Source organism: Phlebotomus argentipes, unplaced genomic scaffold (genome assembly GCF_947086385.1).
Source record: "Phlebotomus argentipes unplaced genomic scaffold, Phlebotomus argentipes genome assembly contig_2, whole genome shotgun sequence".
NCBI classification, from domain to species: domain Eukaryota; kingdom Metazoa; phylum Arthropoda; class Insecta; order Diptera; family Psychodidae; genus Phlebotomus; species Phlebotomus argentipes.
Genome location: NW_026776162.1, coordinates 308041 through 320221, shown reverse-complemented (window position 1 = coordinate 320221; position 12181 = coordinate 308041). Strand labels below are relative to the sequence as shown.

The 12181-nt window shown below is 44.5% G+C and overlaps 1 protein-coding gene across 5 annotated transcripts in view; it reads right to left on the bottom strand.

Moving 5' to 3' along the window:
- Positions 1 to 12181, bottom strand: part of LOC132265462 (homeobox protein cut) — a 73742-nt gene that overhangs the window by 5818 nt on the left and 55743 nt on the right. For 4 of the 5 annotated variants that reach the window (XM_059766176.1, XM_059766177.1, XM_059766178.1 and 1 more), the window contains exons 3-5: positions 9883 to 10064; positions 9541 to 9659; positions 7314 to 8282 (exon numbers count right to left, since the gene is read on the bottom strand). In XM_059766176.1, coding sequence (XP_059622159.1) covers positions 7314 to 8282; positions 9541 to 9659; positions 9883 to 10064 — 1270 coding nt within the window. The remainder of the gene's footprint in view (positions 1 to 7313; positions 8283 to 9540; positions 9660 to 9882; positions 10065 to 12181) is intronic. The other variant, XM_059766180.1, reaches the window with a different exon arrangement.

The following is a 12181-nucleotide window of genomic DNA, read 5'->3' as shown; positions in this document are numbered from 1 at the left end:
ATTGCTCCCCAAACTCCCACTCAGCGCGCTGATCTTCACGCTTCACTTTTCCCGCCAAAGAGACCCTTTTTCTCTGCGCCAAGCCAGTGGAAATTGGGGACACAAACACAACCAAATTGCCTTCAATAGTTAATTATTATCCACAGAAGTATATAAATCGGAAATAACGCAAGAGAATCTCACACCCAGAGCAAGAACCATTAAACGCGAGTCTCGTGGTATTAAAATATTTTATATAATGCGGCATGCTTGAATTGAGGACAATAAATTATGGTATTGTAATGAAATAAGGAATCGATTAAATAGCAGGGTGAATAAATTATGATGGTGGCTTTTTTCTGCGCTCTCATATGCAAATTTCCACTCTCTCGCTCTCTCTCATTTTGTTCTCTTGTGAAAATTAAGAAATAAATTTTCCTTCGCGATTCTTCTCCCGCCACCATTTCTCATGTTAATTTAATTGTGAAGCGATTTTTTCTTGCTCCTCTCGTTCTTATTGTCCAAAATGGGTGGGAAAAAAATTACCCCATCGCCGCCAAAAAGAAAGGGCAATTGAGACAGCGCGCGGGGTGTGAGACACCCACTGTTGGGGGTTTAAATAGTGGTGATCGATTTGTAACTGATAAAGGTTGAAAGTTTGTGGTTTTTGGGGGTGGTTTTGGTGGGTTGATTGCATGCAAATCGGCCGCTTAGCACGCGATTCTGTGGATTCTATCAATTAAACATTGTTACATGGTGTATAAATTTTAACTCTTTTTCGCTCTCTCTTTTTCGGCGCTCCTCCGCGGCTCATCCATCTCGCCAATTTGGGGCTGCGCCCCCAACCATGGGCGCAGCCAAGGGATGTTTAGCATGCAATTGCCCCACAACTAGCACACATATTAATTGCAATAAACAATTGAGACTCTTCCCTTCTGCCGCGGTCGCACATGCTTTTTCGGCGAGAGTGGAAAAATTCCCAAAAGGGCTGTGCATTGTTAATTATGGGGCACAAAGCGAGGCGATAAGAAGTCTTGGAGCTGTGGTTGAATGATTAGATAGACTGGAGAAAGCCTAGAGCCGTAAATATAGGAATGAAGCAGTGGATCCGGACATTGTTCGAGAGTCAGTTAAAGCAATCTTACGATATGATTGGAATTATGAGGACGTTTAAGGCTTCAAGTACATTGAATAAACGGTCAGAAAACCGCGTGAAGACGAGGAAATTACACGCAAAACATAGTCTATAGAACTGAATTCATTTAGCCCTTCCCGGCTGAACTAAACATCCCCTCGAAAAAGGAGGGCTTTCCGTGGCACCAGCGGCAAAAAAGCGGAAAGTTTGAAAAGAATGGTGCCAAGAGAGGAAAACTGATAAGGACTCGAACCGTGCTTCCCTCCGTGTCTGGCTCTTTTTGCCATTGAGAATGTTGTACCCATTAGTGGGCAATTTTTGTTGCATTTAGCAACCAAACACCAATTAAATGTGTAGCTCTGTGGCGGCAATGTTAAATCGATCCACAATTCCAGGGTCATAAAATTAAATTCCATCAATATCGCATGCAATTATTGCCAATAAATCGATTTAGCTAATCAATTTGGGAGGGTAGAAAATCCCAAAGCATCGGCGATTGCACGCGAGAAACTGGCTTTTTATTGCCTGTATGCAATTTGCTGAGTTCATGTCTCTTTTGCCCTCTGCAACGATGCTCGCCAACATTCTGCACTGACGGAGGAAAATGCCGCGAATTTGATCGGTGCCAGAGTGCAAATAGCACAATAAGATCTCTCCATGTCTCGGGAAGAGAGTATAATTTTGGCTATCGAGCAAGAATCCCGCTTTGCCCCTTTTCTGTGCAATTATACTTCTTTTATTAGTCGCAACACATATAATTTCTTATCGAGTATAAATAAATGGTAAATTGGGAAAATCTTAATTGTCTCTAGCAGCGATAAATTTTATTTGCCATCCTCAAATGCCTCATTGGCTTTCAGCCAATAAATACGTGATTTCTTTTCAACTGTTAACTCCTCTGGCATTTTTATAGATTTCTTGTATCTCTCCGGTGTGTGTGTATTTTTTCTTGGCTTGTTTGCTTTATTGTTTGCCCAATTTTTTTCTCTTTTCCTCACCTCCTTTCGCGCCATATCAAATACATCGCAAGGAGAGTCGCGTTCGCTCATCAATTTCGATTATATTGTGTCGATGTGTGGATATTTTTACGAGACTCGCAAGCACTAAAAGACGTCCTTGGAAAGCTGAGGATTCGCCCTGAGAGGGAAGTATGATACAAAATTGCAATTTTGGCGACGTCGCATAATAAATTGCACGCGCATCTTGTATAATTAGTTGGGGATTTATTTCTGGTCGCACGATGAGAAGATATGCAGAAGCTCCAAAGTGGTGAAAGTGACATCAAAAATAGCCAACTTGTGTCGGGGTCAAGTGCGTTTAAACCTGCAAGGGGTCACTCATTGGGGCCCTCGCGGTCCCGATTGCACAATCATCCTTCTGGGTGGCGGGCAAAAAAGCCGCCAGTGACAGGCGCAAGTGAAAAAGTCTGTTTCCAAGTAGTCTTGAGAGGGTCATTAAGTGTGATTTCCTGTCATCGTAAAACACCCAAAAAATATCTCAATTATTGCTTTTTAATGTGATTGTTTGTCTCAAGACGAGGGGTTTATTTTATTGCAGAAAAATCATTGATATTATTCCCTCGTCTCAAAGTTGCGACCCAGGCGCGGAAAAAATGGAGGAAAAAGAGCTTTTTTTTCACGATTGAAGAATTTCCCATGAAGCGTCGCTCTTCCTTGTGGCAGTTAAGATTGGAATTTCGGGCCAGTGTTTCTGTATTTTTAACTCTTGTTATAATGCGATTTTACTTCTCGATCATGCTACTTAATCCCCAATAAAATTGCTTTTGCGTGATATTTCTGCACAATCATGGAACAATTTGCAGACCTCTTTCGACTTGATAATTCGATGTGATTTGGAGAACTCCAATTTTTCCTTTTTTTCGCCTTTGTCTCAATAATGAATCACACTTTGTGTGTGATTCACGCGCCTTTGGAGGTCAACGGAGTGCGCAATGATCATCCCTTGTTTCACCACCGACAGGGCGCTTGTCGCTTATGGTGTTTGGGGTGAGTATCGAAATAATTTGGCAATTAATATGAGTGGATGTTCTCGACACAGACGCTCTCGAGTTCGCCTTGAGTTTCGACAGAGGCGCATAAATTCTGATACAGTAAATACATCAGCGGTCGTGTCAGCATCCCAATGGTATTAATGTGAAAATAGTCGAAAATGATTATTATTGTTTTATTATTGAGCCATCGCGATGAAATGTAGAATGAGGTGGGGCCGCTGCGCCTCCCTCGCGGCGTCTCGACACTCCACGGTGATTATTTTGGGCCGCGCGCGAGTGATGCAAATGTGAAAGTGAAGGAGGACTCACAACATGAATGTTTAACAACTCTCCTCACTCACTTCTGTACATGAGAAGTGTCTCTCGATGTACAAGATGATTTTAAAACACTTTCGCCTTGTATACACTGCGCCGATATATTGAGACCATGAGCGATGGGATGCGTCCAATCGATGTCACGCGGGAGGGGAGAATTACACAAATAAATTGGAGAGACAAAAGAAAATAAAGCATCACTCTTTAGTGGCGAAGACAGCACTCGAGAGAGAGAGCATGTTTTATTGCACCCAATTGCATGGTGGTGCGTTCGAAAATAAGTCTTAGCATGGCCAAAAAGGTGGTGAAGACGAGTCGCTGCGGTGCACGAGTTGTAAATGAAGAGACTCCGCTTAATTGAGCATCACTTTGTTCAATTACTGATTAATGATTCGTTGCCTAGTGCGCGTGTATTCTCGCCTTTTCTTGGCCCACAGCGAGAGAGAGATCAAATTCACAAATGTCAGTGCGACCTGAGACATGAATTCTGCTCTGATATTCAGCCAGATTAATCCCCTAACGAGATAAGAGACTCCTCTTGAAATCCTCGCAGGACATCCCATGTAGTTTAGAGCGGGAAACCGACAATGCATTATCGAGCAATTAACCCGTGAACTCTAAAATTTCACTATCGCCCCACCGGAAGAGCGGCCAGATTATCCGCCGAGAGCTCTTTTTCAAGGGGCCCACACAACGTCCGGCAACCGCACACCCTTCCTCGTGACACCCCTGTGGGTTCAGGGCAAGAAATATTTGCAACAAGGACACGAGGGAAGATCGAGAGCAATTTCTCACTCTCGAGGAAACCGACCTCGGGACAAATTTACCATGCCCAGGTCATGTCAAGTGAGGGTGGAGCGTCGCACACCATGTGAAAATTGAGACGCTAAATGACCATCGAATAGCAGTCGAATTTGGGGGTTGGATTTCAGAGTTGAACTGCAAAATAGAGCCGAAATACGCTCAAATGTGACACCTTAAAGTCGAGAATCTCCCAATGCGACTGAAAAATGATTTAGGGAGGAACTTTAAACAAAACTATATTACTTCTCAATTGCCAAGGTACAGAGCGAGTAATAAAATTGAGGCCATCAGAGAACACAATGTTACCATGGGTACTTTTCCGTTAATAATATTGAAGGAGAGGAAGGTTCAGTGAAGTTTCCTTTGAGGATTGTTGTCTTACATAAAGAAATTATGGTCGTCAGCCCTATTAATGTACGTATGTGAAATAATAAATTAAAGTCACATATAGGGGTACTTAAATTACTTTCTAATTACCGATATCTCGTTTGTGTATTCATTGCGTTTTCTCATATTGCGGAAAATCGTGTGTGAGTGCTATACTTAATAATAAAGTTGGAGTCAAACGAAAACGACAAAGAGTTTGTTGTTTCTGCACACAAGGCAGGGCGGAAAGGGGGCTGTGTGGATGTGTGATATGCAAAAAAGGGGGCGGCGGGTGGTTTGTGACTGCGGCACTCTCGGGAAGAACCGAGAATTTTATGCCACGTACAATAATAGCCCCACGATGGGGGTGAAGAACGGCTCTGTGTTGTCTTTGAAGCGGGGCGAGAGTGAGAGCGAGAGACTTGCGGAACAAAAACATATGAGATGACAACAAAAACTTAAGGTTGGCGGAAATAATTCAATTGATAAACATCTTCCTTGGTGCCTTTCTTACACAACAATCAACACACAAGCCATATACACTATTATGATGATGTTCTTGTGGTGCAATCAAGGTATTTGGCGATGTCTTTTGTCTCCGCGCCACCCAAACTCGGGCCATCGCACAGCAAACTTGCCTTCTCACATTAGATCATTGTCTCGAGGGTTGGGGGAAAAGAAAGTGAGATAATCATCCTCTGTTCATGTCTCTCCGTGCTAATCTCTTTGCGATACACGCCACTTTTTGCCCCTGCCTTTCACCCTCTTGACCCCAATTGTCGCATACGCCAGGGTTGCGTTCTATTTTTGCACACCTTTGAGCGCGATTGCAGTGCAAAAACTGCAATTTCGCCCCATAATTTTGCAGTGGGGGAGAAAAGACTTGTCGTGCAGACAAAAAGCAACCACTGAATAGGGTCACATTTGGGGATTAATCAAAACATCGAAGGGTGGAATGCAAAAACGGATGACAGTGAATCAACCCTTTGTCCTCCCTGTTCATTGGCTCGCGCGCTGCAACTTTGGTGGGTTTGTGAGATTATTTAGAAAAGTCTTTAATACAGTCGGAAATCCGGAAATCCGTTTGCTTCGTCACGACAATTTTTCCTCAAGGAGAAACTTTTCAGAGTCGAAGGTCTTCAGGGGGCAAAATTTTGCGCCCAATAATTACACGCCTTTCGCTCTCCTTCGAAGGATATTCCTTCGGCGCTCATGTCGACAATCAATATGTATTTCCTGATCAAGTCCATGTACACGAGCGCGTATGTGAATGATTGTCACGATGGCGGGGATGAAAAGCATCATCCCTGACATGGAAAATCATCTCCTCCCGCCTCGCTTGAGTGAGAAATGAGTTGGGATTCCATTGTACCGAAGGTCTGAGGGTGAGAATTTCCCCCTTTTTGGCTTCATTTAGAAATTAGAATATTCATATTCATATATTGATTATCAGTTTCGTGGCAATGACGGGGAGGCGGGCGAAATTCATGAATACACGAAGACTCTCCCTTCAACTTTTCGAAGATGTGGCGCGCTGATAAAGTATATTAAACTTGTCTATGTAAATAAATTTATATTAGCCTGCCTTCAATCAATGCCATTGTATTGATCTTTGTCTAAAGAAATTCTCCTTCGATTAATCTTCGACGTCTTCGCGCGCGCGAGGGGGTGGAATTTCCACTGTGCAGAGAGGGTGGGGGATGAATTTTGAATTGGCGGGGATTTATATAGCTTCACTCACAGGGTGGAATTACCTTTTTGAGAAAACACCCTCAGAGCGCGATGTGTCGGTGGAAAAAGAGAGAGACAAGGAAGGAGTTGCGAAATTCTGGGTGGTTTTCACGATGAATTTTCATCAATTCAGCTATAATTATTATCTTTTGTGTCTCACATTCATTATTAATTGGTTCATTATTGTGCAAAATGATGTAACACCAAGAGATTTGGGAGACGATTGCCGCACGTCGATGAGTTTCTCCTTAAATACTTAGGACTCGCTGTGCGTTTTGGGGGTGGTGGAAATTTCACCTCCGCAGAAGAAAAACCCCAAAATCGCGACATTTCGGGGGCTTTTTCCACTGCTGAGGACCAGAATCATTAATGTCGCGCACACATTTTGACATTAATTCAAGCATGAGATGATGTTTGAGTTTTTGGCAATAGTGAAGGGTTAGCAACTCCCACAAACGACTTGAAGTGGATCAGTGTGAACAATGTTACAACACCGCTGACGTCGACGACGGATTCCAGCCCCCCTTCAAATTGCTTTTCGTCACACAAATTTCACAAGTATGAAGCAAGAGTATTTCGAAATTTTGGAAACGCTGGGGGAAAAAGAGATGTTTGAAGGGTTGCTAATATTGCCAATGCAGTGTCACTTGCTTTCAGATGCAGAGATGCAGAATAAATTGGCTGGTAATCGTTACATATGTATCTGTCTGCTCATTTAATCGATATGAATTTGGGGAAATGTAGACTTGCGAAAGTAAAGATATGGCTTCTTCTCTAGAGTGTCAAAGACAGTGCCGAAATCTTCCTAAAAATGTTTCACAAATGATACATGTGTATGTGAAAAAGATGAACTTTTCCTCCCCAAAGAAATCTTGTACAATTCGAAGGGCTTCTGAGTGATTTCGGACATCATCCAGCAGAGCTTAGGGGATCATCGATGGTGTTTTATCATGAGAAAGAGGTGACACTTACCTTTCTTCGGGATGAGCGACTTGAGCAGCAGCACGGCGTTATCATCGCATCCCCAGGCGTGCATCTTGCGATAGCTGTCGCGTCCCTTCTCCGTGAGCTTGTCCCACGGCTTCGGCTTCGACAGCAGCTCGGACACTGTGCCCTGGGAGAGGCCCAGCACGTACTTGGCGAAGAGCCTCTGGCCGATGTTGTGCACCGAGAGCAGCTCCCGGACGCGCCGCGAGATGTGGAGTGTGTCGAGATTCTGGTTGGCGTACTTGTCCATGTTGTAGCGCAGCATCTCCTGCAGCTTCGCCTCCATGGGGTCGCCCTTGGGGATGAGCGAGTCGCCGAGGCGGCCCACCATGGAGCCGGGCGGCAGCTGCAGGTCCTCGGCGAAGCGGAAGTGGCCGCGCTCCTGGAACTGGAACGGCAGCCCCTGCAGCATGGGGTGGCCGTGTAGGGGCGCGAGGGTGTTGTTGTTGTCCTCGGCGGGACTCTTGGCGTGCGCCTGGCCGTTCACCGGCTCCTCGCCGGCCAGCACGGGCGTGCTGCTGGCCGTGGACGAGGCGTCGTGGTCGCGAGGCTTGTCCTCGTGGCTCAGCTGGTGGGCATCTGTGGAGGGAGAACGACTCGTTTGGTGGTTCATGGGCGCTAGCATTGCGGGCCGCAGGGCCGCCAGGGCGTGATGGGGCGGCGGCGGCGGCAGCTCGAGGCCGCGGCGCCAGTTACTGACAATTTCTTCACCCAGGAATGAGCCGAATGTCTCCACGTTGGCGAACGGTGGTGGCAAGAGTGGGTTTGGCGGCGCGCCGTTGGCGCTCAGTTTGCCGGCGGGCGGCGCGGGGTGGGACGCCGGCAGGGAGATGGGCGTCGAGGTCGGCGTGTGAGCCGGCGTGCAGGGGGAGGAGGAGGAGGACGACGACGGGAATTTCGCACCGGGCTGCAGGCTGTTGTGACTGAATGGAGTGGCTACGCCGGATGCGGATCCTGTTGGGGCGGCAAGAAGGGTGGACAAAAGGGGTGAGAATCACACCGCCTCTCAGTTTCTCTTAAGATGATGAGTGATTTGGCGCTACTTGGGAAAGATGACTTCTATCATGCAGGCATAGAAACAGGCAGTAAATGAGTATGTCTTTCGTGTTATTATGCTGCGTTTGGATTTCATGCCGCCTTTTTCGGACATGACAATGCAGCGCCTTTTGCAAGCGCTGCACCCGAAACCCCTTGACTTCACAGATTTCACCTCATATTTCGTGTTTTAATTTATGCTCTGCTCTCACCCGGCAAAATGCTCATTTTAATGCATTTTGCCACACTTACATAAAATACGCGCCTCTTTTTGCGGTGGCACGTGAGAGTGGCGCGAAAAAATATCTCTTCGCCTCCGAATGTTCGCAGCTCTTGACAATAATTGTTGAATTTATCAAATGGGTAAATCTGTCTCTAATTTTTCTCTCCACAACTGCCGCTGAATTGAATTATTTTCTCGTTTGTTTCGGATTTTCCCACGGAAATTCATGTACATAGAAAGTTGAACTGTGACCACAGCGAAGGAGGTCACTTTGCAATAATAATAATAATAACACCGTTTGCATCGATATGACAAAGAGCGCATGCTGGAAAAATTCAGTGAGGAAATTTCATGGAAACTTTTCAATAAATACACCTTGAATTTCCATTATTTCGCGCTGATTGTCATTTGATTGACATGGAAATGAGCATTTGAAAAAATCTCTTGTCTATAATTTATCCAGACACACAGTTTCTCCTCCACGGCAATTTCCGCCTCATTTTCCATCCGAATTATGGTGAAATCCATGAGAAAGAATTTTATTGGTAATTTTGAGCTATGCGTGTGTGTTTTCTTTGTGTGAAAAAATATGCTTTTGAGAAAAAAGGGAACAACAGAGTGAGACATTTAAAGGAAAAATAAATCACATTTAGAGACGATATAAAAACTTTTAAAATATAATGTTAAACAGAAATTTGAAGAAGAAGATGATGGAAAATCGCCAAAAAGGCTCACACACCGAACATCGACCATTCCATTGTGGTGAAGAAATCATATTTATCGAACAAAATAAGACATGGTTCATGTCAATCATGCAGTAAAAGGCTAATGGCAAGGGATGAAAATCGTTAAAGAGGACGATATATTTATTTGTTGTGAATATTATCGTTCTTTTTATAGATTTCCTTTTTGGGCGGAGTGTGAAAGGGATGTTTATAGGGCAGAAATGCTCACCATCTGCACTGGCTGATTTGAGGGCTTCCGAGTGCGCAGCAAGAGCTTTGGTCCTCTCCTGGAGTAATTCTTGGAATTGTTTAGAGTCCGATGTGGATAAGTCAACAGACCTCAGGAGACTGCAAATGCGACAGAAGAGCAAATCATTAGGCGTTTTATTGCAATGAGCGAGAGTCAAAAGTCTCAATTTCACTCCCATTTTTTACGACTGTTTATATTGAAGTGAGAAAAGACCCAAAAACTTGTGCACAGATTCAAAGATTAGGGACTTGTTAAATTGCCTCCTGCCGCCTTTAATCTTCCCCGTCCCGTTGGTGTTAATTTCTTGCAGGATTTCCTTACCTGTTCTCCTTCTTGACGTCCTCGTAGTCGGACTGTTTGTCGAGTCTTGCCTCGAGGCGGGTGATTTGCTGTCTTTTCTGCTCCAGTCGATCCTCCAGTCTCTGGATTTGGGCGGCATGAGACTCCTGGAGGGCGGCAATTGCACTTCGTAATCGAGCTACTTCCTCCACTAAGGCGGATATCTGGAAAAAAGAGGGAAATCATGAGAATTCTCCACAAAATCCACCATTGAAATTCAACTTCAGCAAGAAGTGCAGAACAAATGCTCAAGAAGACGTCAGAAAACCCTTCCACCAATCTTCCGTCTGATATAAAATGTTGCTCATCTGTCGGTGGGGTGGATGAAATGGGGATGGATTGCTTTGCCAAGCACATGAGAGAGATATTCTTGACGGAGAATTTCTCTTGCGCGAATTTATCTGCACGAAAACAATCACTGTCAATTTAATTTATGACTCAATATACATTTGCATATCTATTTGTGATTAATAGAACCAAACCATATATACCAACCCTTCATCTGGGAAAATCTGACAATGTCTTTCTCACCCAGCGACTCCCGCCAGACAATATCAATTCGGATGAGGAGCGCCGCCCCCGCCTTGTCTAACGCCATCGCTCGCCGCAAATAACTAAATGTCTAAATGCCGCATATATGGGTTTCCTATACCAAGGATGTGTGCGGCTCAGCCTCGCAAAATCAATGTGGCCTCTCTGGATTGCTTCCTACTCGATACTGATTCGATTCATTAATTTTCCGTCTTTACAGCGATAAATCAAAACCGCTTTTACACCATCATCCCGACTCTGTTTGTCTCTGTGGAAACCCCAGAGCGTAAATTTTCCACACCCCAGAGCGGCGCCCACCCCACAATTGATGGATTTCATGTGTCTTCTTTCCCATCTCCGCCACCGCCGACATTCTTGGGATGTCTCACTCAATATTTTGCCACCATTTCGCGGTGGCGGCAAATCAATGCGGATATTTACAACACCATATCGATGCCTTTTCAATCGGCACGCCATGGAAACTGTTGCTGGCGGGCTTGTAATTTTTCAACGCATACACTGGCGACAGAAGTAATATGGCCGACTACACAAGAATGCCTTTGTTTTCAAGGATATTCATCAGTACTGACGATTCTCTGGAGGATATATTGCTGAAGATCGAACGCTAATCAATGTCAAGGGGCGGAGCTTGGAAGTGGGCGGGATTTAAGAATTCTATAGAATTTCCAACAAGTGCTGTACTTTGAAAAATCTTCTTAACGTCTCCCAAAAAAGCCACAACTGCGACAGTTGATGAACAACCCTCTAGACTCGATTAATGAATATTTCAAATAACTATTCCAAAACAGTCCTCTTGCATCTCTCGAGGACTGGACAAAGTGATAGTTGTGAAAGTGGCAACTTCATTAGATAAAATCCTATTGAAATGGGTCAATTTCCTCCTTATTGTCACTGAAAACTTGTCGCCACAGAATGTCGCCAACTGACCAAATCCACGAGGAGCATCCACTCCTCGAAAATCCGATTGGGACTGACACAAACGGTCAGAGAGAGAGAGAGTGAATTGACACAGGGCGAAAGACCATCCGGCCTGTGTAGTGTTTGAAAAGCACAAGTTTCAAAGACTTGCATGGGGTTGAATTGTGGATGGTGTGCGGTTTGTGCCACCAAAGCCACCCACCCAAACCCATGGGGTTGAACGGCAAAACACCCTCAATTAGAGCCCGATTGATTCATGGGTGAATATTTCCCATTTTTCGCTGCCACGCGCATTTTCTTATCAGATATGCGAGAAATTATTTGCCCCAATCGATTCTGGAAATAAGGTAGAAAAAGGCCCCTGCGTGTTGAGTAAAAAAAAATACTGACAGCCTGAGGTGATTTCTTTTATATTCCAACGTGCGATTTATATCATTTGCATGTTCGTCAATTATTGGAAAAATTCATTGGGTGGGAAAAAATAGTGTGTGAGAGGGAAATTATTTCACAATTTTTTCCAACTCTCTGCTTTTTTCACCCCTTTTGGGGAAGGAAATTGATTATTGGGGATTGTTTTTTTTCTGCCAGGAGGCGAAAAGGTTATGAACTCTCAGGCACATTTCCGTTTGAAATATAATTCTCGACACTTTTTCACTATACACAACTCAGAACTTCTTTGGCAGGTTTATAACCTTTCCACGGAGGGATATTAGATCATGGATGATATTCGTCTGCAAAAAGCCACCCTCTCCAAATGTATATTGTGACTAGATGTCTCTCCAAATTGTCCTATTCTCTGTGATTCATCAAA